We start from the raw sequence: 27,634 nt of genomic DNA, 5'->3' as shown, positions 1-27,634 counted from the left end.
TGTGTGTGTGTGTGTGTGTGTGTGTGTGTGTGTGTGTGTGTGTGTAGACAAGAATAAGAATACTTAGGACCATGTGATATTTCAATTTTTCTTTTTTAATAAATCTGCAAAAATGTCAACAATTCTGTGTTTTTCTGTCAATATGGGGTGCTGTGTGTACATTAATGAGAAAAAAATGAACTTAAATGACTTTAGTAAATGGTTGCAATATAACAGAGTGAAAAATTGAAGGGGGTCTGAATACTTTCTGTACCCACTGTATCACTGCTGTACTTCACAAAAAGATTTATGTCCACATTTAATATATTTTATGGACCATGTTGGAAGAAGAAATATTAATTTACCCCACATTTTAATTTCAGTAAGCTATTTTTATGGCCATTTTGTGGTTCTATATGCAGAATAAATTTAGTTTTGATGGCTGCCACACAGAATGTGCCCCTAAAGAAACATAGTGATAAAGAAAATGAAGAAAGATTATCTCGTAAATATTTTTTAATCCCCCAAACCACTTTTAAATATAGAACGCAAAAGCATTGAAGAAAAAAAAAAGTTAAAAATTTTACATTACAAAGAAAAAAACACATTTTTAGGGGAGTCGTACAGGATGTGTTTTTACTTTTAAAATCATGCAATGCATGATGTATTTTTTAGATGTACAAAATGTACTTTTAGAAACTTCTTTTAACTTGAGCGTCTCACTTTTGGTGACACATGCAAGTGCAATAATCAATGATGTCCATCTTGCCACTGTTTACATAAAAATAAAACACAATGGTATTTATTTCATTTTATTTATTTCATTACCAAATACCTCCATCAGCTCATGACTAAAAAGTGAAAATCCAAATGATGTCATGCATTGAAAAGAAGACCATTTTTAAAATTCTGAAATTTTCAACTGTAAGTGGCACAAATTTTTTTAGGTGTGCAAAGCAGGGTTGTTTTACAAACAGCTGTGTGGATAAGAACAAAAAAAAAACCACACATTTTTTGGTCACTAATTGGTACGGCCCATGAGCTGGCGAGAAGAGCTGAAAAGGTCAACCTCCTTTTCAAACTTTGCAGTCAACAGAGCCTTAAATCCCTTCTCTTTCAGAATCTCACCTTCTAGGTCAGTGATAGATAAATGTGCACAGATGGACATTATGACAGTGTTCCGGATGCCAGATCCTCAGGAGTCATTATATAGACACGTTAAAAATAAGACCATTCTCTTACAAAAAAAAAAAAAAATATTGGGGGTTCTGCAAATATAACCCTTTTTGAGTAGAGTTTAAAAAAAAATGTCAACAGATTATTAGCAGCCAGATGATTAAGGGTGGGGATCTCAGTTTTCCTTGTGAACTAAGTGTTCAGTCTATAACTGTCTAACCAGTACAGCAACTCACTATCTTTCAATATCAACATATAATCAACAGCTCCTCTGGTGAGAAAAGTAAAGGTTTAGGTTTGTTTCCATAAGTGTTGAACAGAGGAATGTGTGTGTGCGCCATGAGTCATGGCCCCAGAGGAACAAGAAAACAGCAACAGTGATGGAGGTACGATGGGGGAAGGGAATTAGAGTGAAGGGGGGGGGGGGGGGTACATTTGAAGTGTCTATAACAGGCTAGAGAAAGCCCATCATCACTGCAGAGATGCAGACGAGCAGACATTTTGTTGCTACACTGTGATCGAGGGATGCTGGGGTGTCAATGTGGATGACAAAGAACTGGATAAACTTAGATCTGAGGTTAGTTTTCCAGAGTAGGAATCTTACAGACGAATGGAAAGGCCTTGTCACAATTGTTGTCATTCCAAGACCTCAGTGCTGCAAAAGACGGAAAGATGCAAACAGTTTCTCCATTGTGTAATGCTTTTTTCATAGTACTCTAATTAGTGGGGCTGTCAATCAACTTCAACAGAATTAATTACACATTATGATTCACTACATCACTGTTCAAAATGATATGGTCAGTAAGATTGTTCTATCAAAGAATCCTAAACAAAATGGAACACTCAACACTTTTAAGCAGCACAACTGTTTTCAAAATGTATAATAATAACAAAAGTGTATTGAGCAGTAAATCTTCATATAGAATGATTTCTGAATGATCGTGTGACACTGAAGACTGGAGTAATGATGCTGAATCAAAATTACATTTTGAAAAAATAGGAAACAATATTCAATATTTTTTTGTCAAAACAAAATACAGCCTTGCTGAGCAAAAGAGATACTGACTATAAAAAATAACTACATTTTTCAGTTTGCTGAATTGAATTTCTGTGAATTAAATTGCATCAATTAACAGAATTTAAATTCGGCCAACTGAAAAATTAACATGTGATCAGTCACTAGAAAATGTTCAATTGGAGCAATTGTTGTTGTTGTTTACGCAGCACTCACCACTGTTTTGTCTGTACCAGATCTCCACACAGTCCTCCTCCTCAGGGATGCGATGGATGCCATCATCTGGCTGATTTCCATCCCAGTAACTGTATTCATAGGGTGACCCATCTGTCCACTCCATAGTGCCCTCCTACCAACAAACTATGATTAACAATGATATCACGTTTGCTTGTTGTTTGCCCTTTGACCCTGAAGTGATAAATAGTGACATTTGATCCAGTATCTCTGATAAACCTTTGCAGAAAACCTTAAACTGAGGGTTTATTAAATCATCCAAAAACTATGAACTAAATCTCAACTTGGTGTTAGGCCAAAATGTTGGTTCACCAGTGTCTGGATATGATTAAGCATCACTCCAAGAAACTATTTCTGAAAATTAGATTATTAGTGACAGGCTTTGCTTGCCTTTTACAAGACATTTGTAAATCATGCTGTTGTTTTTCATGCGTAGCTAAGAATCATAACTGCTTCACATTGCAATATCAATGAATCATTCATAAAATGCATGTGTGGGAAAGTTTTGTGTTGCACTTAATAGAGAATGTTTACCTGTCTTCTATCATGAAGGCCAATCCAAATATCTGTTGGAATTCCTGGTACGCGGCTGTTCACAAGATCATAGACGAACACATTTTCTTCCCAGCTATGAAAAAAAGTATTAGAAAGTGCATGTTTTATGTTTTTAAGAAGTCAGCAAATATCTTACTGTAAAATAAATTGTGGCATCTCCACACTCCGTTGATGAGGAATCACACCTGTGGATGGAGGTGAGTTTGGCTGATTTGTGTCCATTTGAGAATTCAGCGCAGTACAGATCTGCCTCTGCCCAGGTGCGATTCAAGGGGAAGAAGCGGTAACAGTAACCCTCAAATTCAGTCCAGAAGAGAGGACATGTCACTGGTTGGTTTGAATCTGACAGTTGCAGGGGCAGTGCTAGAGGAAATGGTAATTACATAAAATCCGTTTGCAGTGTTTATTTAAAACAGCAGTTCAGTATATGAGCGTATAATAGGTCCAACACTTGAAAACTCCACGAAAATACAACGTTACATTATTTGAAGCATCATCTGGAATGTATCTAGCTGATTACAGAATATATTGTCATTGTTTGCTTTTCACAGCAACAGCCTGCATTCAATTTAGTCAGTTATGCAACAAAAGCAAAAAGGTTACAATTTCCATTGAAAAAAGTTGAATACTACACTATTTAAATAAATTACATCATAACTTGCCAGCTTAATCCAGGAAAAAAAGCTTTGATCAATCATTTTCAATGTTAATGCATTTGTGGATACGGAAAGCAATTTATAATAAGGTCCTATTAGTTCATGTTAGTTCATTCATTAACTAATGAGCAATATATTTGTATCAGCATGTACTAATGTTAGTTTATACAAATACAGCCTTCGTTGTTAGTTCATGTATAGCTCAAGTCAATTAAATCATTTTAACAATTCTAACATTTGATTTTAATAATCCAAATAATAATCTAATAATCCGGCTGAAATTAACAGGAATAAATGCTTACATTATTGTTTCATATTTACTAATGTAGTTAACTAATGTTAACAAATGAAATCTTATTGTAAAGTGTTAATATTGTGGCAGTATTTTTCCAACTTTATATATTTTACAAGAAAACTTTTCTTACTACGAGTCATAGGCCTACTTAACCTTTAAAGATGCTTTCACTGTTAGTCTGAGTCTTTGTAAATCAATAAAACATTTCAAGCATTTACTGTACGGTCACATTCTCATTCAATGGGACAACAGACTGCCAAATATAAGTTAAAACTATACATTACAAACAGAATTGTGAACTTGGCAAAGCAGCTCTGGTTTAGCTTGAGACTGTCTATTCCCTGTTTAAAGAAGTTAATTAAAGCATATATCTGTGTGTCTGCGTTGTATCCTTGTCTTTGGTTCTGGTGGCACTCACCTTGTGTGATCTTGATGTTAGTTGAAGGCAGAGCCCGTGCTGAGAAACCGGTGAACAGTAGGGCTAAACTCAATTCCCAACAGAGCATGTTTAGTGCAAGAGAGATGAGATTGAGATTTGAAGTGTGTGCGTGTGTGTGTTTGTGAGCATGTGCACTGCAAAACTGTCGAGTGTTGGGGAGATTAGTGGGTGTGTGAGCCTTTCAGCCCCTGCCTTTTTTGTTGGACTCTTCCTACTTGGTCAAGTCCAGAACACTGACATCAGACTGTACAAAGGGAGAAAGAGAAAAACCATCCAGGTGGATGCTGCACATTGGTTGTGGCTAAGGAGATTCCCTCCCCCCATGTAAAGCACTTTGAGGACCCAGAAAAAGTGCCTAATAAATGTTACAAATTATTATTATTAAACCAAGTTATTGTGGGACATTAAGTTTAGTACATATACCTTTCAAATGTTTTAAATATATTAATACTTGTATTCAGCAAGGGGATTACTATAATCAAAAGTGACAGTAAAGACATTTTTAATGTTACAAAATCTATTTCAAATAAATGCTGTTCATCAAATAATTGTAGAAAGAACAAAATGTATCACAGATTCCATTAAGCAGCAACTGATTTCTTTTAACACTGATAATAATAAAAAAAAAAATAGTTTCATCTCATTTAAAATGTAATTTAATTATTTTATTTAATCAATCAATGTTGTTTATATTGGTGAAATATTTGTTAGTATTATGTAGGCCTATGTTAGAAGATTATGAATTGCTAATTTTACATCGTTTTACACAACCAGATGGCTGGCTGCATTTAATTTGCAATATTGCTGAAACATCAAATCCAAATGACCTGTCTTGATTCTTTAGTTTGTGAAATTCAATCCACAAACCCCATTCATGGCATATCATGACATATCGTGTCCACACAGCAAACTAAAGTGAGTAGAGATGAATGATGCTTCAGCAAATGTTTGGCCCTAGAATAAAGCAAGTACATAACCAACAGTTAAATGGTTTACCCTCAAATCCATGGCACCATTTCGCACTGCAATAATTTGTTGAAAGTATCATGATGTCCAGCTTGTCTGCAGAGTTATTGAACACCCACTTCACATACTTGCTTAGTTCCATTAGTCTCCCCTGACACTGTCTTGCAGTTGATAGTGCATCTGCTTTATCTCACGGCATACAGAGCCCATGCTATTAAAGGCCCAGAATTCCTCTTATCTTTGTGAGGGCCGCCGCCTATAACAGCTAAGGGCAGGAGCTTGGAGATACATTCTTACATTGAAGAAGACATACATATGCTCTCTAAACAAGTATATCCTGTATATCATGTTGCTGAAGCTTTCATCATCATTTAAATGTATGACCCCCTACTTCACTGTATAAACTGGCAGTAGCTTCATTATTAATCAGGGTCCAAAACCATCATTATGGAGCAACACCAACACTAAATGAATTCCCTGAATCACCAAGCGTTCGACCAGAAAGTACATTTCCATCATTGGCCCTTACCCATGATCTGTTAGAGGAAAACGAACTAAGATGTGTGAGCTAGCTAAAAATACCCTTTTTGAGTCTGGTATTGATTTTGAGTCAGTTCAAAGCCAGCTGATGTGCAGACATGAGATAAAACATATCACTCCCTGTTTTATGGGTAGTAGATTTCACACACACACACAAAAAAAATGTTGAAGACTGTTCATTTACACTGAAAAAAAAAAGAATGATTAATTCCAGGAAATTGTTTTAGATTACCAATATTTTCCTCCATTGCTATAGGCCCTCAGATGTTGTGCAGAAGTTAGTGGACATTATAAGCAACAGCCGTGACATTTAGCACTTGCAGAACAATCGAATAGCTGAACACATATTGTTAATTATGAGAGCTTTCTGCTGACCTCAAATGTGCAATTCCCATTGCGTAGTGCTTAGAGAGTAAACACAAAACATGGCCAATAATGGGCTGCAGTATAGTAAAATAATCTTAATTTATAGTCGTAGTTAACTCAAAGGGTGCAATAACACACTATGAGCCAGATATTCTCCATAAAACAATTACCAGTTGGCATCCCCGTTTATTGATACAGTGTTTATTGTGCGCATTGTTGCTTAGCAACTTCCATCCATCCATTGGGCTGGGCCTACAAAACGATACTATCATGTGCCTACAAAACCACACAGCATTGTTCTGTGAGAGATAGTCAGCTGATGGACCATCTCTTCCTAATTGCTTGAACAAGTGCAATTTCTTGAGTGTAAATGGATGGCAGAGACATGAGAGAAAAATATTGGGTCGATGTATTCTGCTTTAGCTCCTTGCTACCATCTTGTGGTATAATTATGCACCCTGGGTGTGGTGAATGGATGTGCAATCGTTTGACCTTGAATAATAACTATAAACTCTACACACCAAACACATATATGTGTCTTATTAATAGCCTATGGTATATTATGCATTAATTATCTACTCTTTGTATTAGTTAAAGTCAGCTGGTCCCATCTGTTGCCAATAAAAGCTGTACACATTAATAGTTCAAATATCTTCATGATGAATGAAAAACGTTTCAGTACTAACATTGTTTAGTACTGAGTTTGCATTGTTTTCTTTTGGTTGACTCTCTTACTTTTTTTTATCCATTTAATACACATCCTGTTGTCACTAGGCAACCACACAGTGAATACGGCTAACGTTAAACCAACCAATTTTCTGCTTCAAACGAGAAGGTGGTGAACTATCACATTCAATTAATTATTTGTTGATGCTTTTTCGCCAGTCTTTCATTTTAAGCTTCAAGTAAGCAAAAATCCCAGGAGGTATTTTAAGTATGTCCGCGTTACTGTCATTTTTCGTAATGAATTTGCCTCGGTATCTCATCTGTACTAACAATAGAGCTGCAGTTATTTCTATCCGCCGACAGATGGGGCTGCAGCTGTGTGAACAACGATAAAGGAAAGACTAGAGAAATAGATGGGAGGGTCAGGCCGCTGCTGCCTCTCAGTTTCAAACACGCTCAGGGCATTTCAAACCTGTGTATGGACATAAAGTGAACGGTGAAATTAGGGTTTGTTTGCAGACTCTTCCCGTGTTAGACGGGTCATGCTGTCTTCGGAAAGGTAATGAGCCGCAAAGCCCTCGGGTCTCGGCTGAGCAGCGCCCACAAACTGCAGCGAAACTGGAATGACTGGCAGCGCAGGTCAGTAGCGCACCACACGGCAGAGAGCTCGCACTACAGGCCGAAGCTTCAGCGAGGCCTTGCTCTCGTTCAAACACAACAGTCTCTCTCTCCACGTGAGAAGACTTTTCTAAGAATTCAGCTCACTTCACATCTTATAATAGTATCGTTGACCTCTAGTCTGTGGGAAAAGCAACGACGCACAGTTAAACCGACACATGTCAAGCGCTCATGCTCAGTTTTTCTGGTTGGTTAGCATATGTTAGCATAAGCTAACTCACAAACAATCGGAGAACATTGGCGATATTTGTCATGTTAGTGTTTGTTTGCCAGCGTTGGTTTGTAGTCCGAGCATAAATGTGACTATAAGGGCAAAGATTTGTGTTTTTGAACGACATGTTAATGTGTCCAGAGTGTCTTGGCTTTCGTTTGTGATTTGTGTGAGAACACGCGTCTGGTCTGACACGTTTAGCCAAAAGCTACATAACGTTAGTACTTTGCCTTTTAGAAGTTGATTCAAGTGTTGTAGTAGGTAACGTTATAACGTTACTGCATACATACGTGATAATTATCGCGCCGTACTGATTTAACGCCTTTTCAACTCATCATGTCTGTTTACTAGCCATTATTTTTTGTACCCCTGACTGTGCAGCAAATTCATAATGTATAACCTTGAAAGTTTTAATTTAAACCATTTTAATTTAGACATTTGCGTAGTTTAAATCGGACATTCTGACTGAGCGTGGGCTGAATGTCAGCGAGTTCTGTATGCCTCTGTTTATCAGGAAAGCTTATGAATTGGCAGCAAGTGTATTGCACTTTGAGCTTAAACTGGTTAATTGTTTGAATTCAGGCTTCAGCTTGTCTTAGTTAAAATCAAATAGGCATTGTCCAATCAGTATATGAACATTGAAGAGAAACTATTTGTTTTGAATGTTCGTTCACAGTTTGGTTCAAATGAGTTGCACTATTTTGAAACAATGTGGGAAAATGAAATCTCTGCTGGACTGTCAAATGACGTCCATAAGTCCCGGATGCAGATCAATTTTAGGACTAGCCTTAAAGATTTATAATTTCTGCTTGTATTGACTATCTTTATCGAATGAGTAGCTTAACTTGTGAGTACTGTTGCTAATACATTATGCCATATTAGGAAGGTTTTGCAATTACATGTTTGGAAGATGCTGTAAATAATAAATTTGTATTGATTTATAAAAGGAACAGTTTACCTAAAAAGGAAAGTTTAGACATCTACTCATTCACTTTCATTTGTTTCAATTTTTGAAGAATATCTCCGCCACGCCACAATGATAGCCCCAATTTGTGTTTACCTTCAAGTTCCAAAATGGTTGAAAGAAACGTTAATGAGAGATTTTTGATAGAATCATTAGTTTTGAGTTCATTGATCATTTCAGTGAATCAACTGATGCAGTTCACTAAACCGGAGTGATCCGTGACACGAGAATTTCGTGAAGTGGACTGATGCAATTTATTATTTTGTGTTCCACAGAAAAAAGTCATATGGGTTTAGTGTGAAGGGTTTTTTTTCTGGGGCAAAAAAAAAGTTTGGTGGGGGCAGACGATCTATGTCATTCACACAAAGTGAAAAGTACACTACCCATGTAAACTGTGAGCCCAGTACTAACAATAAATCCAAAATAACTGTAAAGAAACAGTTTGTAATATTACCTTCTATTTATTTATTAAATAAAAAATAATCACTATAAGGACATATTATAAAGCAGTCAGTGCTTAGAACTGTTAGGTTTAGAAAACCTGTATAATATATGTAAAAAGTCACTGAATTACTGTTTTGAAAAGTTAGTAATAAAATGAGCAACAAAGTAACGTATTACATAGAAAAGGTGTCAGGTCTATTATTTAGCTTTTTACATTTTTATATAAAGTTTCAAATAGTTTTGTTCTGTTCATTACTATGGTTAGCACTGTCATTCAATCATTAATTTAAATAGAGTTGTCAATCTAGAAACTTTGCCATGTATAGTTAGCAACAAGAAAGATATATATTTTATAAGACTACAGAAAGCAAGCATAGATTGCTGCCATTATAATCACTGACACTGACAATTATTCCAGTTTAACTTGAGGTACACAAAGCTGCACTCTTGCAAAGACTCCTGCTATAATGAATGAAACAGTGCAATGTGTCTCTAATTGATATTGTGAATATTTTTTATACAGTATTACAATGAAAGGATTTGCAACTGTGTCTAGGGTTGGTTATGGACTGGAGAAACGGTTCCGAAATTCTAAAAAACTGGGATTCATTGAGATGCTGAGTGGGTTCTGAATAATTTAAACACGTCTAATTGGCCATTGTGTTCACAAGCTCAATAGATATGTCTGTGATTGGCTACAAAGCTCAACGCTTCAAAAAAACACATTAGAAACATGAAAAGTTTAGTCTGTGAAGTCACTGATGTTATGTTGAATGCTTTTCAGAGGCAACAGTCTGTCAGCCAGCCAGGACGGTGTGAAGTGCAGTGTCTCTAGAGATTGTGGTTCAGAAGTTCTTTTCGACATTCTGCCCTCTGATCGGCCTGGCACCCCGCCACTGCACAATGATGCCTTCACTGCCACAGACCTACTCGAAGAAGGAGGTGTGTGCTTTATCTGGCACTTTGTTTAGCCTGGCTTAAATCAGATGGCTTATATTGCCCAGTGTTTTTCACCTGCATAATTGTGGTTTCAACATAAATGTCATTCTGCTGGTCCGGTATCCGAGGGTTGGGTGATTGGTTGGTTGATTTAGCTTTTGTGTGTCTCCCTGGTTAAGGTTTCTGTTTATAGAAATAGAAAGAGAAAGTAACCTCAGAAAGTGATTTCATACTTTTTTTGGAAGGTCCCGGCATTTCCTTGTGCAAATAAGTCCCTATTTAATTAAATTGGATTGTTAACATCTTTTTTTTTGTTAAAAAAAAGTATTATTTTTGCTTGAAATAACCATCCCTAATATATAATAATTAATATATATATATATATATATATATATATATATATATATATATATATATATATATATATATATATATATATATATATATATATATTAATTATTATATATTAGGGATGGTTATTTCAAGCAAAAATAATATTCGAAGATCAATGGGAAATATTTGATTATTATTTGAAAATTGCACCTCTTCCGTATGCACGCATAGACACATAAACAGAGAGAGAGAGACCATTCACACTCATTCTGTATAATAACAGACTGTTTAATTCATTGGGGAATAGGCTATATTAACTCAAGCCATATAGCTAATTATTGTAACATGCTGAATCATTATTCTATGTTATTTGACATCGCTCGTAACCAGTGTATGCCATGCAAGTGTAAAGTGTGTGTGAGCAACACTCGGGTGTGCGCACTTGTTCAGGAAGAAAAGTGCGTTTTAGCTGATTTCAATGTCATTAGTTCAATAACGTAAGGGACGATGATAGTTTTGTTGAGGATTTAACTTAGATATGACCGAGAGCGCCAGTGCATGCTTTTTTTCAGGTTTTTTTAAAGTCCTTCCATCCGATAATTCACACTGTGTCCACCAAAGCGGTTTTAGCCAGCAGAAAACGATAGGCGCTCTGCTGAAAATGCCTCGCTGTGAGCGCTTGAGTGTTTTGGCAGGCAGCATTTTTTTTTTCTTCAGTTGAGACTCTTTGCTAATGCTACGGAAAATCAGCGGAAGTGTTACTAATTTCACAGGTAGTTTGATTCTGTATAAAATTACAGATACAATGTAAAGTATTTGCTCTGAATCTTGTTTTAAATCATTTTGTTGTTATTGCTTGTTGTCTCATCTTTTGACATTGTACATGTGTTGTGGCGGTTGATCTGTCTAGTCTACTTATTTATTTCTTATTTATTAAATACATGTAATTAACCGAAGAACCCTTTATTAAAATTAAGAGACAATTTGTACAAAACGAAAGAGAGGCTTTTACAAAACAAAACTTAATATTAAACTAAATATAACCACCAAAATCATTTCTGACCCACTTGCATCGTTGCACTTATCCTATCATAATCAGATGAAATCTAAAAATAATATTATAATATTTAAACATAAATAGAAAACATAAAAGAAAAACCTAAACATAAAAGAAAAAAAACATTGTTTAATGGCTACAACAAGTATAGCTACAGATTTATGTCATGTCTGAGCTGGATTTGAACGAACATCATTTTACCGGTGGGTTCACAGTAGCCTATATAAATGCATGCGCACTAGACGTGCCGATTTTCGATAATGCGATTTATCACGATAATGAATATGTACGATATTGTTATCGTGGGCACTTTAAAATATCGTAAATAATAATTTATTAACAATTTATAATTTTTTTATAATTCACTCAAGAATACTTTGCCCATCAACCGTGTATAAATGCTCAACACCGCTGTATTCTGCGTCAAAGGGAAACGCGCTCAGATATAAACAAGCCCAACGTGCGTTTGCACCATAGACTGTAAAAAAATATGGACGTAGTGTCCGTGACGTCACCCATAGGATTCCGATAAGCCGTTCTGAAGCTTAAAGTAGGGGCGAGCTGGGCGTTGCCATCTTGTGAGCGAGTCATCGCGTGTCACTCCCAGATAACAGAAAATGAGCAAAAAGGCGGGATGTGCGCGGCGCTTAGGTGACGCAATAACTATAGACGGCGGATAAATGGCTATCCACTTGTAACCACGCCCTTAATTATGCAGAACCTTAAGGCTTTATATAACGTAAACGAATGAGTTATAAAAAAATTCACCCCCCTCAGAGTTGTCATGAAGATCAAAATTAGCCTTATAAGCCAAAACCACAATTTGTACCAGGCTGTAAACATGTTTTTTTCTGCTTTAAAGTTGAGAATTTTAACATGGAGCTCAATGAGATTCTGCTCCCTTCTGGAGCCTGTCCCTAGTGGCCAGTTGAGGAATTGCAGTTTACATTACTTCCATATTGGCTTCAAGAGAGATCGCTGGAGGTTGCCGCTTGGTTTGCACATGACTGAACCGGTGAAGGAGACGCGCTGCTGAAGTGCCGCTCAGTGACAGCAGAGGGCGCTGATGAACTGCAGAATGCAGCCGGTTACCCCGGAAACCAGCAAACAAATAAAAAAACGTGTGTAGTTTTTAAAACAGCCATTCGTTTTTGTAATCTCAATGTTGTTCATCACAGCACCAAATACTTAATACTTATTATTCATTAGTTAACATGTTAATTCATTATTACCAAACTGACAATGAAAAATACTTATAAAGAATTAATCATTCTATGTTAATTTCTTAGTTACTTTTTAATAACATTAAAATCAAAATCTTAGTTAATGCATTAAATAATGAGACCTTATTGTAATTTGTAAGCCTACCTGTTGTTCTTTATAGCCTAATTCTTTTGCACTTTAATCTGTTTGAAAATTGTACTTTTACAGCTCTGAAAAATATCAAGAGACCACTTAACATTGATTTCTCAATGAGGGGTCTCTTAATTTTTTTTCCAGAGCTGTATATATTTTTGGTGCATTATTGTATTTAAACATTCAGTTATTTTTGTTCTTACAAAAATAGTTCTTAAAGCTGTTATGCTATGGCAACACTTTTTTTTGCAACTTATTTCAATATCGTGATAATATCGTATATCGTGATAAAACAATTAATCGCAACATGAAAAATTGATATCGGCACATGCCTAATGCGCACTCGCCTTTCAATTATGCAATGCGTCGGCATAACATGTTTCTTTGTTTCATAATATAAGATTAATGTTGGGAAACTTGTCATGTGCTCTCTGCTTGATTTTTAATATTTATATCATGTTAACCAAGAATAGTACGTCAAAATGTATTTCTACTGAGTAGTGCGCCATACTATCCACTAGCCAGACCAATAAACAGACACAGACCGGAAGTTAACTTCGGGCCAGGCGCGTAACCGTAGCAACGCGCGCGTTCGATGAAACCGTCTATAGGGCCCTACTTATACGGTTTTATAAAAGCTATTTATTTGTTGTAAACTGTATTAATCATCTCAGAAAAAAATAATACTTCTAATGTCAGGTGCAGTTTAAGTAGTTGATTGTTTGCTAGGTTTAGGGACAGTGTCATTATGCCAAAATTATCTTCATAAATTCTTACGAAATAAAAAGTTTATCCCTCAGAAAAATGTACTTTCCTCTCTTGTCAACATGCTTAGTGCATGTGAGCACGGCGCGTGCTTTTGAGTGGTGAAAGCGTGCTGTGTACATCATATAAGGACGCACACTCAAAAGTAATCCGGTCAGGTCGTTTACATGGTGATATGTTTCGTTTGATCGATTCATGAAAAGGTTTATCCATTCTCACCCATCTCAAAACAATAACATTTTCATTCAGATTGGACTTTTAAACCGTTTACGGCGCTCCATGTAAACGCACCCGACTGTAAAAAATTACGCTACATGGCACTTTAAAAACCGGATAGTTTATTTATAGTTCGATTACGGATATTTCATGTCATATTCGAATATCGAATAAAAAGTGACAGCCCTAATACCCATGTTGATTAGCGTTTTAAAAACTTGTAACATATTAATTTATTGTACATTTAGAAGTAGGGCTGGGCGATATGACGAAATATATCGTCTGGACGATAGAAAATGTCTATCGTTTTATATTAGGCTCTATCGCTTACGCCGAGATAAGGCGTTTACGGCAGAATTTTACTTAAAGATGCACCTCACGCCACGGCATGCCCATGCACGCTGCAATACATAAACAAACATGGAGGAAGACGGTAGTAGACGCGGTTCAGACCAGGGTAATTCTCAGAGTAATTATGCCAGAGTGGTGGCATATAAGCGCTCAAAACAAACTTCAGACACAGATGCTGCAACGGGCTTTTACGTGTGGCACACCATATAGCCATATATTGAAATATTTTAATGGCAGGTGTAGGGATGGCGAAAACTAAACATTTTCTTGACCGACCACCGAGCCTCATTAGCCGGTTGAAACCGGTTAACCGATTAGTTTAAAATATGCTGCGCTATTTGAAATAACAGCCGCGAGCCGCGCTCCCTCTCTCTCTCTCTCTCTCTCACACACACACACACTGTCCTAGCGCGTCCGCCTCCCTTCCACTCACATCACTTTTTTAAAATCCCTCACAGCGCGAAACACGAGTCCCACAAACGCGCCGTCGAGGAGCTTGTTTGTAATCTGAGAACAATGGCTCCTTAGTTTCGAAATGGTTTGGGTACAAGGTGATCGCGTTGAAAATAAATAAATTTGTCTAGCGTTAGAAGCTCATTTGAAACATTGCCGCGGCTCATTTAAGAAAATGACAGCTCCGAAGAGACGCCGCTTTAGTGCTAACAATAATAAAGAAAGACGATCAACACCTTATGTGTTACCACTGAAATGTAGATGTATGTAGCCTACTATATTTCCAAAAGTAAGCCCATTTTAAGCGAAATGCATGCTTCATACTGTCGTCTGCCCTGGTTCAAACCTCGAGTGTTTTAGCCTGTTTACTTTTTGCAGTGTTTTAACCTTGTGAGCGCGCAAACCCAAACGCTGTGACCTCGCGTCAAATGTTTTTATTGGTTTATTAAGTACAAACAGACGAGTTATGAAAAATTGATTGCGAGGGATATGTTCACTTAACACAAAAAGATTTTGGAATGAGATGGCTAACTGTAGTAGCGTTTAGTCCACTGTCTATAATAGCCTAATTTAGAGATCACTTTTTTTTTTTTAAACCGACAACTTTGATCAGTTAACGTTAGAAGTGATAAATGTGTGTTTAAATTGTGATTAATCATAGGTTAACTCATGACAGATATGCGATTAATCACAATTAAATATTTTAATCGATTGACAGCCCTATACAGAATATTTTAATCACTATCAATAGAATATTCATATCACCACCACAATAAAATATACTTTCCAGGTCTAATTAAAAAAAAAAAAAACGTTAACAAGCCAAACTTTTGTGGTTAATTTATGTTCTTCTTCTTAGTTTTAACCAAAAAAAGGAAAATGTATTAAAAAAAATTATATTGTTTATAAAAATTTATAAATGTATTTTTATAACAATCCATCGGTTATACACTCTCTTAAAACGTTATGCTTCTCTCCAAACCATGCTTTACTGTATGCAAAACAATGAGCAAGCAAAAATATGAGTAACTTTGAACTTTAAAAAAAAACTGATCCAAAAATATATGCTGAGGACCAATGGCAAAACATGACCTCCAAATACATCTGCATAAACCCGTGCTTACTGTCTCTTGCACACATACTGTCACCATATAATGCTCTTGTTTATGCTGGATCGTTTAAATATATGTCCAAGAGTCCAAAACATTTTCTGGAGCAGGGTGCGGCTCATATGAAGTACTGGTTGTTGTGAAATATTACTTATGTTGTAGAATTAAATTTGTCATATTGCCCACCCTAAGATTATAAAGGCAATTTAACCATACAATTAATATTGTTTTGCATTAAAAGTACAGTTACAAACATTACATGTTTATTTCCTGAAAATGCACATTAAAGCACTGAGCTTGAGTTGAGATGCAGATTTAAAAAAAAACTAACAACCTAAATTTAGTTTAGTTTACTCTTATTTAATGTACCATTGTTCTTCTATAGTATCATACTGAACTGACCTACAACTTGATTGATTATAAATAGAGCGCTTTTTACTTTAATTCTTTGCAATTGTTAATACGTTTTTGTTTTTCATGAGACTTTGGTATTTTTCCTAGCTTATACTTCAGTACAAAAATGGTCAAACTTTACCAAAAATGTATGTCTTGATGTATTAAAAGTAAATTAAGTTTACTTTTTTTTTGTATCTGCGAGCTCTGAATAAACACAAGTGAACTTTGTCATGTTATTTCTCTCAAAAAGCTTTCGCCACACAACAAACACAACATCGACATGAATATACAGTAAGAGCTTCTGCCGTTTCGATGTCATTTTGGGTACCGTTTACTGTCTTCTGAAAGCTTTGTGGCTTTTGTAAGAAGCACAAAATATTGGACAGGGAAACTTGAAATAAGAACAAGAGATCCGCGGATCAGCTCTAACATTACCGAATCAGCTAAACAAACCATCCACCCGCACGCGATAGGCACAACTTCAATCCTCAGTGTTAAGCGCGATGTTATCGTCACATATTAGCTACACAACCTAACAACTTATACATTAACCTAAACAACCTATACATCACATGGAGGAGTAACCGCTGGAGCGTGAGCAAACGCGAGAGATGAGTTTATATTTAATTCAGATAAAGTAGGCTGCATCACACATAGGCCACAAATCTACATTTTGAGCTAATCATTCATCATTGTAACACATCTTGTTTTATTAAGTTAGTAGCTATAAATATGATTAAAGTCTGATATTTAAATTACACAATTCAATGAAAGCACACAGCTCTGAAAGCACGAGCACTGCTCATCACAAACATACACACACACACACACGTTACAGCTTCTGATGTTTGTTGCGCCTAGCATTGAGAACATTTTAATGGTGTATTTCGAAGATGATATTAAGTATATAAAGTCTCATTAAAGATTTCACACACATCACAATGACGGTGATCATTTTGCAAAGCTGCAAACTCCATCGCGTTCATGTGTTTGGAGTTGCTCGTATCTCCTTAGCTGACACGTGAACTGCCGCAAATGAAACTTAAATGTTCAGCTTCGCATCCTGAAGCTCAACACACAGTTGTCTTCATTTAAAAATAGCGAGACTAAATGATATTACCAGTGCTGATGCCGCTCTCTCTCGCAATGCGGTCTTTGACCTCGACATGAGCTGAAATTGAAAGTTAAAGAACGACACGCATTCATTGTGTTTTACTGTGAAATGAGTTCTGTGTCTTTATTAAAATTAACACATTATGATTTCTCTCATCCACCCGCATTTTTTGGATGTTTACCCACCTGAATCACGGACAAAACCACAATCCGCGCATACTCCGAGTCCTTACACAAAAAAGTCTTTCTGCAACATCCGTGTGTAGTTAAATGGACTAAACGAAGCGTCGAGGCAGATGATTTTGCCTTAAGGATTTTTAAAATTCGATTAACTCGAGTTACTTGATGAATCGTTTCAGTCCTTATTAGCTACTTAAATAATTAAATTCATAAAAACAACTAGGGCTGAACGATATATCGTTATCGTATCTATATATGAACTTTCAAGATATTACTATCGAAAAAAGCAACGATATAGGCATTTCCATGTTGACGCATCATTGCTGGTCACGTGACACACCGCAGCAGCAACAGCGCTGAAGGAATGATGATCTGCTTTTATGTCATTTTCCTTTTTTATTCAGAATATTCACAAATGTGTTAGCTATGGCATGAAATAACTGATATTCCGGTTGTCAAATACATGCAAGTGGAAGTATATTGTCGTTTAAACACCTTTTATAACGATTGTGTTAGTTGAGCTGTATGTGCGATGGACGCCCCCGTGTGAGTTTGTGCCGCAAACACAGTTCAGGGAATCGGATCTGTTGGATTTAATACCTCTATGTTTACAACACGTGAATTCATCTACTTCATCCGAAATACTTAAAAGTAAGTGGCTGGTGAACTGGGAATAGAACAGTAAACATTGAAGTTACTTACACAATGTGTATCTGATATGAATAAAACGTGTCGAATTATAATGGAAAGGATTATTATTACCTCTTCAATAGTGTGTATTTTACAAACTCTAAATGTATTGTTTTTTTAGTACTTATGTGAGAAATGCTTGGTTTTCACTGAACATGTAGTCATATCGTATTGTATCGAGATATCTGGCATGAAAATCGAGATATTAAATTTTGTCCATATCGTTCAGCCCTAAAAAAAAACAACCATATAATTTTTTTTTCTTTGTAATTTAATTTCTATGAAAAGATTCCCAACAAATGCTGTTGTGTTCTGGTAATCAAATGAAGACATTAAACATTACATTTAATGTATTTTAATTTAATTAAACATGTTTTGTCAAATAAAGTTCTGCATAACTAAGCTTTATATCATTCAAATTAAATCATGAAAGAACGAATTTAATTTATTACTTGTGTTCTTGGGTATGTCTCAATCAGATTCCTAGTTCAGGTGTCAGAGCACTGATTAGGGAGTCAGCCCATTGACTTATGTCCCGATAAGTGCCCTTCTGAACTAGGGACCTGATTGAGACGCATCCCTTGTCTAAAGCAACATTGCTGTGTGGACATATGTGGTTCATCTCACATCTGATGACACATCTATAATATAGGTTGTAACTTGAAAATAATGCTTTATGTTTCTGTTGATGGATAAACTTCATGTTACTGGCTCCAGCGATAATAAAAGAAAAACGGTCTCTCTTTGTAAACTTTGTTCAATGCATTTGAGTGCTGCCGTATGTCCGAATATGCTTAATATCCAAGAAAAGATGTAGTACATCTGTAATTTGGCAGTATTATGGATTTAAACCAAATGAAAATGATGAACCAGCGGATCCAACAGAGACTCTATCTGCAGGCTGTGCAAAAAAACAAAAAAAAAAAGGTTAAAGATGCACAGACCACTAATCTCCGCAGCCATATCCACATACACCACCCAGCAGAAGTGGCCTCATTTGAGCCCTGCTCTGCAGCCGCTTCTCAAAGACGACGGATATGTGGTTGAGCAGCTATGACACCTTACATGTCAATTAGAGCTTAGATCGGGCTCAAAAAATCAAGCCAGACCCTACCCGAGCCTGTGCACGTTGTGCATTAACTGTAATTATGAGCTCGAGCCCGATTAAAACACGACCATTTTTAATACGTGGGCGTTCTGATGAGAACGAGCCTGTAATGAGCGAAGCGGACCGGTGTGACTCATGTTAAAACTAACATTATTAAAATAAGCTGATAACATCGCTGTTTTCCCAGAGCGACTGTACAGCCAAATCAAATTTTGTTGCAATATTGTCCTGTTTAACACTGTGAAGCTGCCTTGAAACAATCGGCATTGTAAAAGCGCGATATAAATAAAGTTGACTTGACTCAGCTCAATAATCCGCAGGCGCACTCATGAACTGCTCACCGGCAAAATGATCAAATCCAGCTCATTATTATTTTTTTCTTTTTGCATATGTTTGATTAGTCCTATTATAATGTTATTTTTACATTTCATCTGATGATAAGTGCAAAGATGCGAGTGAGTCCGAATGATCTTGGTGGTTATATTTAGTTTAATATTAAGTTTTGTTTTGTAGAAAGCATTCTTTCGTTTTGTTTAAATTGTGTCTTAAATTTAATAAAGATTTATTTTTTAAATAATAAGCAAATAGCAGACTATAATCGTGACAAAGTCGCCGGAGTGATCGCTTTCATTGCTCATGAACTGGAGCGCATCCCATAAATAAACCGAAACTCAGCAGGCTACTTGCATCAGACACATGAGAAATATGCGTATAAATGTCCACTTTTAAACGAAACGATTCGAAACGAAAATATTTAATTAAGCCAAGTGCAGTGTTCACGCGAATAGCTAATGCTTCTGTTTTTGAATACTGTGCTCCATCACTGCATGAGCTGTGAGGATAACGCAAATTTTTACATCACTTTAATATATTTTTCTTTCATTTTTTTATATTATTATATTTTTTATTCTAACATATTTGTTTTATAGTATTTAAAATACAGGCCTATGGTTAGCTGTTTTTCCGTTTTCGACCTTGGTTTCCTCGTTTTTGGTTTCGGCCAAGAATTTTTATTTTGGTGCATCCCTAATCACTAGATGCGTTCTCAGGTACCAAAATTTGGTATGGATTGATTTAATGCGACTCGGTACTCGGTAGTACCGACGTAATTTGCTCGGTACCCTTAAAAGTACCCAGTTTGGTACCCAACCCTAGTTGTTACTAAATATGGCTTGTCAGAATTGCAATTCTCTTTGTAGGCCTTTACACTCTTTTATAGATATCATGTTTAAACGCACTATTTAAACAATGTTTTATTCAATTCATTACTTTATATTTATATAGCCTATACCTACTTTAGAAACATAGGCTAGGCTATGTTAAAGGGGTACTTCAGCGCTGGGAAGATGAATCTGTATTTAAACTGGGTCATCAATGTAGTAGAAATGTGAAATTTTTTTTGAGTTTGGTGCCTTCTGTCTTTTCTAAGTCTAGAAAATATATTTTTGTCTTATGGGGATGAAAGACTACAATTCCCAGAATGTTTCGCTCCCCTGTGAGGCCATTCTCAAATCCACCTACTGGATTACTGTGACTGAGTTGGAGAAGAAACTACAATTAAAAACTGAACGTGTCTGTTCAATATAATGAGTGAGTCACTCCTCGAGTATCACAGCACTGAGCACTAACTGCAGGAGTGAGAGAAATGAGCTGAATGAGCTCTCATAATGAGAGCTTAGGTAATCGAGACTACACTCGCGGCATACATTCACAACGCGAGTTCAGTCTGGCGCGTGTCAGTTTATGGCTTTGCAAGCTTAACTTTCATAGAATTTAATTTGAGAAGTTAAAAGACTTGCATTGCTCACCATAGCTCTGTTTAAATGAGTGCCTGTAGCTGCGAGCTGAGCTGTGAGTGTGTGATCTCCATCCCCCATGCACGAGTTCAAAACATGCGGAAATGGCTCCCTCTGCTGGCTGTAGTCTTTAGCCTTTAGCCAAACATTCCTCCTATGATGCAAATAGCGTCAATTTGCGTCATAGGAGGAATTTTCCCAGAAATAAAATGCATAAATTTCTTGTCTCAGGGGGATATGAGGGGGGAAAGCACAATCATTTGAATATACTCCAGGGTTTCTACTGATACAAAGTCATATGCTAATCGCTGAAGTAACCCTTTAAAATAACACGCATATTAAATTCGAACTTAAAATAGACAAAATCAAACGACTCGTCTTTTCTTTCGTTTTTTAGAAAATCTTTTCACAAGAAATCATGCAAGCAATGTTTTAAAGAACTTTTTCCACCCCCAAGAAAGGACAAGTGCTGCTCTGCATTGTTATCTATTCATTACTAACTTTTAAACTGTGAAGTGGACTTTCCAATATATGCATCTGTGGTGGAATTACTAGATTTTTGCATCGATACATGTTTGTTCTAATGCGGACAATGCGCTGTCACATTAATTCAGCACAGCAAAAAATAGACTCTTTGAAACGATCTCAGACTCTGAGAAACATCTCACTCCTGTATACACACAGCTTCTTCTGCTCATCCACTAGCCATAGTTAACTGATTAAAGGGTCAGTTCACCCAAAAATGAAAATTAGATGTTTATCTGCTTACCCCCAGTGTACCCAACATGTAGGTGTGTCTGTTTCTTCAGTAGAACACAAATTAAGATTTTTAACTCCAACCGTTGCTGTGTGCCAGTCATATAATGGGGCGAATAGGTAACAAGTCTATGAGAGCAAAACAAACCAACAAAAATGCATGCTTAGGCAACGTGCACAAAAACCCTGCTGCTCCTCACGACACATTGATTTGTTAAGATGCGAACCGAATGGTTGAATCCTCATTCGATCGATCTGCGCAGACACAAATGAGGATCTATATACAGGTTCTTCTAAAAAAAATTGCATATTATGATAGTTCAATATTTTCCATAATGTAATGATAAAAATTAAACTTTAATATATTTTAGATTAATTGCACACCAACTGAAATATTTCAGGTCTGTTATTGTTCTAATACTGATGATTTTGGCATACAGCTCATGAAAACCCAAAAATCCTTTCTCAAAAAATTAGCATATTTGCTTATTTTACAGTCATTTAAATACACTTTAGGGTTTCTACTGATACAAAGCCAAATGCTAATCGCTGAAGTAACCCTTTAAAGGTTGAACCACTGGAGTCACATGGGCGGTTTTAATGATGTGTTTACTACCTTTCTGGACCTTGGTAGTGTTTATTAATTAGCTATCTATGGAGGGGTCAGAGAGCTCTCAGATTGCACAAAAAAAAAAGTATGAATATACATACAATGTCACAAAGATGAATGAAGGTCTCGCAGATTTTGAGCGACATGAGGGTAGGTAATTAATTAAAGACATTTATTAACAGGTAATTAATTCATTTTGGGTGTAAACTAACCCTTTAAATACAACTACACCGCAAACAAATGTTATGCTTTCACTGATGGGAACTGACCGTATTCTTGCTTCCTAGGGGAATATGATGCTGATGGAGGCCTCTCTGAAAATACTCATGGTTGGAAGTCGCTGGGGCAAGAGTTGAGATTCAATGATGTGACTTCTGATATAACCACTTTTCAGCATGGAAACCGTGCTTTAGCTACAAAGGACATGAGGAAATCACAGGGTATATTCACCTCTCAGTGCTCATACATTGCTTGCAGATTAACTAAGGCTGATGAATTTCTAGCATCACGCTCTTTGTTCCAGACCGACCGTTGGCTCACTCTGAGGAGTCTCGTCTGGCCAATCTTCTGCGGAGGGCATCACGGGAAGATGACCGAGAACGCAGACTGGCCACTGTGAAACAAATGAGGGAGTTCATTGTGCACTCTGAAAATAAAGTGGTATGATCCTACATGCAAAAATAGATTTAAATGTGTCCTTAGAATTAAACTGTTTTTAATCTGTATTGTTTTGTATTCCTGCATTACAGGTCCTGGTGAAACAGTTGGATTCCATTTTGAGCACCCTGAATGACATTTTGAATGAGAGGTTCGACTACACAGCCTATTTTTAACACAATGGGGGGGTTATCAGAATACACTCTCTTGGGGGTATATTTAGTGCTTCATTGTTCATGAAGTGTTATGAACACCATGCTGAATCCTAGTTATAATGCATTTAATTGAGCATTACACTGGCATTTAATAGGGATGTCCCGATCAGGTTTTTTTGCCCTCGAGTCCGAGTCATTTAATTTTGAGTATCTGCCGATACCGAATCCCGATCCGATACTTCTAAAATATATAAAAAAAGAATAAAGAAGAGCGAAAAAACGAACCAGGATGTTCCTTATTTTTTATTTTATTCACCTTATTTTAACATTCAACCACTCTAACAAACAGAGCACTTCTGTGAGGTAGCTTGAACAATCAAGTAATAAATAACATAAATTCTTCACTTTTGGATTTTAGTGCAACAGTAAATATAAAAAAGTCCGGGACCGGAGTTGCGCAGAGCAGGAAGTACAATGGCGATATCAAAAAGCACACCCATACTCACAGATGCAGAAAAATTAATTATGTTGGTGTGAAATAAACTGTTATGGAAATTAAATTAAATAATCTGCTCCCAAAAATCCCGAAAAAAGTCCGTTAGTGCCTCAGTGACAATTGCACTCAGAGAAGACGTCGATCTCAGCTGTCAATCATGACATCACACAGCTGTTTTTATAGCAACAAATAACTAACTAAAACTAAACTAATTTAAAAAACGAACACTTGAAATGAAATCATCGTGATGATAACTACCTACAATGACATAAACTAACTTTGGGGAAAAAATATTTCAAGTGTAATTTGATTGAAGTGTAATTAACAATGCTTTTCAGGTTTTTATAGGTCTAACATTAGTTTTTAGGTAGAGACATTTAATAAAGTAGGCTAATCAAATGTAAAATAGCTGCATATTTAACTGTTTAAATTAAAGACCAATCCTTACAAAAGCTATTCAATCAAGAGCAGTGAGTGATTCATTATCTTTTGTTTGACATTAAACAGACAGCAGTACTGCCCCTTTAAGACCTAATGGAAGGCTCTGCGTCATCTTTCTCGACTGCCCTTAAGGCATATACGGACTATGTCTGCTTGGATACTCATCAAGATGGACATGTTGACATAATTCTTGTGTGAGTTGGTCCGTTTAAGCGCAAGACTTGAACGAGAACCTAATATTTGCACGCTGTGAGACAAGTGCGCGCTTTCGGATGATTCACAGAGACAGATCAGCGCGCGCGCGCGTTCTAATACACGTCTTCTGGCGAATATACCCGGGGGATGACTGTGAAAATGACTGCTCATATTCGAACATACGTCAGCACTCGCATGCATTGAACAAAGTTTACACAGATAGACCATTTAGCCCACGTTTTTATTTTATGAGCACTGTTGTAATGTATCACTGAGGAGCCAGCACGTGTATCCATCTACAGAAACGTACATAAAGCATTATTTTCAAGTTACAACCCATATTATTGATGCGTCATCAGATGTGAGATGAACCGCGGTGCAAGTGCGAACTTTTTACACAGCACCCCTGCTCACCTCACCCCAGAATATACATATATATCTGAGTCCTGATCGGGATGTAACGTCCGATTCCGATCGAGCACGAAATCACGTGTTCGGGCCTGATTTCCGATCACGTGATCGGATCGGGACATCCCTAGCATTTAACATGACTTACTTGATTCTCATTTCTCTTCATTCATCAAAACATTTTGCTCTCTGATATTTTTGTAAACTGACCAATGAGGTGTATATTTTGCTGTTGCCCTTAGCAGCAAATCCCTTACACTGTTTTCTCACATAATAAAATCACATCATAAAATAATTTAAACTTGGGGTATTGCAATATAATGTATGGTCAGCTGGTCATTATTGAAAAATAAACCCATACAATACCTATCACAAGATTCTATGCATTTCTGTTTGGCCTTATAGTAGTAAGCTCCTGCAGGAGCTCAGGCAGGAGGCTGCCTGCTGTCTGGGATTGCTCTGTGCCGCCCTCAGTTATGAAGCTGAGAGGATCTTCAAGTGGATGTTCCTCAAGTTCAGTCTGTCCACAAAGGATGAGGTGAAGCTACTGTACCTGGTGGCAGTGCACAAAGCACTTGAAACAGCAGGGGAGAAGAAGGCTTTTTCAGCTGTAATGCAGGTATTTATTCAGCTCAGGTTTTTCTTGGATTATATTTATAGGCCTGGTTTCACATACAGGGTTTAGATTAATCCAGGATTAGGACTTAATTCAATTAGACTATTTAAGTAACTTTTAAAAACATCCGTTGGAGAAAAACATTACTTAAAGGGGGGGTGAAACACTCAGTTTCAGTGCGCGCCGCTGTTATTGTGTTCAGTGCGTTGTAAAGCTGTGTCATCCCTAACAGCGGGAAAAAACTTTATTCAAAATTTAAAAAAAAGGCTTTTAATCAGATACAGCCATACATCTATGATCCGGAATCAGACCCAGAGGCTGCAGTTGAACAGGAGCAGCAGCAAAAACGACTAGAGCAGGACGTCTCTATGTGGTACAAGTTATACACTAACTATATAATATGCTTAGCGGCTTGTGTTATTTACATATTTATACTTGAACGAACAAATAAATACCTAATTGAAGTTTTTCACAGGCAACAAGAGAATAATCACCTTGCTAGACTACTATAAAACCGTTATTCCATGATTTAAATTTACTTTATTTTAACTTTACCGTCACGTTTTTAGAACACCATGTCAAGTGCGAGTGTTACAACGTGTGTGTGTTTACGCGTGGTTTGTGTAGACAATTGTAGTAAGCGGACTGGTTTTGCACGGCAGGCTAGTGTTTACATAGAAAGACATGGAATAGTAGCACATTTGAATGAAACCGCGCGCTTATTTAGTTCACCCACTCTTTGTGTATTGTTGTTTGGAGTGCTTTTACAATACTCAAACATAAAATTACACATATAGTGGCCAGCTAAACAAATGTACACGCACTACACATCGCATGCTCCATTGATCAATTAACTATACGTGATCATGTTTGGGCTACTTGATAAAAAACACAGACATTTGAATCAGTCTTACTCACCGCCTGCAGTTCTAACGTTGGGACCTTTATCATTGGGACTGCTCCATCCTTCAGCATTAGGCGATCGGAAAATCCGGCGTCGAGCTGGGCCTTGTTTATGAAACAGTCGGCACCAAAATGCAGTGAACAGACATAAACCTTTGCGCAACTCAGTTGCTAATCCGGAAAAGCAAATTCCATCCACTGTTGCCTTAACGCGGGGTTTTGGGGAATCTGTGCAGGACTGTCTTGGTCTGGCAACCAAAAACGCACTTTTTTGGTGACATTATGTGCACATCACCTGTTTAGCATCCTACAAGCCAGCGCTTTGATGGGCGTAGCCTGTTACTTTCGCTCTCTCCCTCTCTCTCTCTCACGCGCTTCCGGTAGAATTGTCCGTACGGCCCATACAAGGAAATTCCGCCCCCGTTAACGTCAAAGGGGACGCATGATCTCAAAAAACTTGCCGAAACTTATGACTAACCGGAAGTAGCATTTTTGACAAAGAAATACTCCCATCAAATGTCCACCTTAACTTTTGAAACTTTGTCTATGTTTAGGATGGGAATCCAAGTCTTTAACAGTGTAAAAAGATCAGTATGCATGAAACAGCATTTCACCCCCCCTTTAAGACAAAACAATGACACTGACAAAAAATGTCATGTCAGTACATGTTGCTTTTAGTTAAAACAGCTCAAACATGCATTTTAATCAAGGACTGTGAAACCAGGGGATAATCTCTTTCTGTGGCTGAAAAGTTTTACCCTTTTGTCATTCAGCTGGTGATGAGCAGCCTTCAGTCTATCTTGGAGAACTTGGACACACCAGAACTGTTGTGCCAGAGTGTAAAGTGTATTTTGCTGGTGGCCCGTTGTTATCCACACATATTCAGCACCAACTTTAGAGTAAGAAGGACAAGCAGTCTTAACTTTAGTCCTAAAATCTAAAAGGAACAAATGTGTACATTCAACATTTGTTTTTGTTTTCCAGGACACTGTGGATATCTTAGTAGGTTGGCATATAGATCACACACAGAAACAGTCTCTTACTCAACAAGTGTCTGGTAGGATTTATTTTATATTTAGTTTAATTTCCTCTTTTTGGAAAATAACCTGTCTAACCTCCCTGATCCCTCTTTCTAGGCTGGTTACAGAGTCTGGAGCAGTTTTGGGTGGCAGATTTGGCCTTCTCAACCACACTTTTGGGTCAGTTTTTGGAAGATATGGAGGCATATGCTGAGGTAAAGTAAACTTTTCAGTTGATTTCCCATTGCCCCTTAAAGGGATAGTTCACCAAAAAAATGAAAATTCTGTCATTAATAACTCACCCTCGTGTCGTTCCCAACTTTTAAGACCTT

At 36.9% G+C, this 27,634-nt stretch overlaps 2 protein-coding genes across 3 annotated transcripts in view; one reads left to right on the top strand and one right to left on the bottom strand.

The window, feature by feature from the left end:
- Nucleotides 1-114: 114 nt before the first annotated feature.
- Nucleotides 115-4,499, bottom strand: clec19a (C-type lectin domain containing 19A). The gene is made up of 5 exons (XM_067428933.1): nucleotides 4,329-4,499; nucleotides 3,145-3,322; nucleotides 2,939-3,032; nucleotides 2,387-2,519; nucleotides 115-1,810 (listed from the first exon to the last, which is right to left on the bottom strand). The coding sequence occupies exons 1-5, from the start codon at nucleotides 4,414-4,416 to the stop codon at nucleotides 1,734-1,736; spliced, it is 570 nt and encodes a 189-aa protein (XP_067285034.1). The 5' UTR covers nucleotides 4,417-4,499; the 3' UTR covers nucleotides 115-1,733.
- Nucleotides 4,500-7,269: 2,770 nt separating this feature from the next.
- Nucleotides 7,270-27,634, top strand: part of smg1 (SMG1 nonsense mediated mRNA decay associated PI3K related kinase) — a 62,205-nt gene continuing 41,840 nt past the window's right edge. For both annotated transcript variants that reach the window (XM_067415801.1, XM_067415792.1), the window contains exons 1-9: nucleotides 7,270-7,526; nucleotides 9,969-10,126; nucleotides 22,700-22,852; nucleotides 22,936-23,072; nucleotides 23,162-23,220; nucleotides 25,170-25,383; nucleotides 27,057-27,182; nucleotides 27,268-27,340; nucleotides 27,420-27,517. In XM_067415801.1, coding sequence (XP_067271902.1) covers nucleotides 7,450-7,526; nucleotides 9,969-10,126; nucleotides 22,700-22,852; nucleotides 22,936-23,072; nucleotides 23,162-23,220; nucleotides 25,170-25,383; nucleotides 27,057-27,182; nucleotides 27,268-27,340; nucleotides 27,420-27,517 — 1,095 coding nt within the window. In that variant the 5' untranslated portion in view covers nucleotides 7,270-7,449. The remainder of the gene's footprint in view (nucleotides 7,527-9,968; nucleotides 10,127-22,699; nucleotides 22,853-22,935; nucleotides 23,073-23,161; nucleotides 23,221-25,169; nucleotides 25,384-27,056; nucleotides 27,183-27,267; nucleotides 27,341-27,419; nucleotides 27,518-27,634) is intronic.

The sequence above is a fragment of the Pseudorasbora parva genome, chromosome 2, assembly GCF_024679245.1.
Source record: "Pseudorasbora parva isolate DD20220531a chromosome 2, ASM2467924v1, whole genome shotgun sequence".
Taxonomy (NCBI): Eukaryota; Metazoa; Chordata; class Actinopteri; order Cypriniformes; family Gobionidae; genus Pseudorasbora; species Pseudorasbora parva.
The sequence above is the reverse complement of the archived record's forward strand: the minus strand, read 5'-3'. Positions and strand labels throughout refer to the sequence as shown.

Coding starts and splice junctions, on each gene's coding strand:
- clec19a (XM_067428933.1), bottom strand. CDS start 4,416: ATGCTCTGTTGGGAATTGAGTTTAGCCCTACTGTTCACCGGTTTCTCA. Junction 3,323..4,328: donor TAACATCAAGATCACACAAG/GTGAGTGCCACC, acceptor CATTTCCTCTAG/CACTGCCCCTGCAACTGTCA. Junction 1,811..2,386: donor CTGGTACAGACAAAACAGTG/GTGAGTGCTGCG, acceptor CGTCTTTTGCAG/CACTGAGGTCTTGGAATGAC.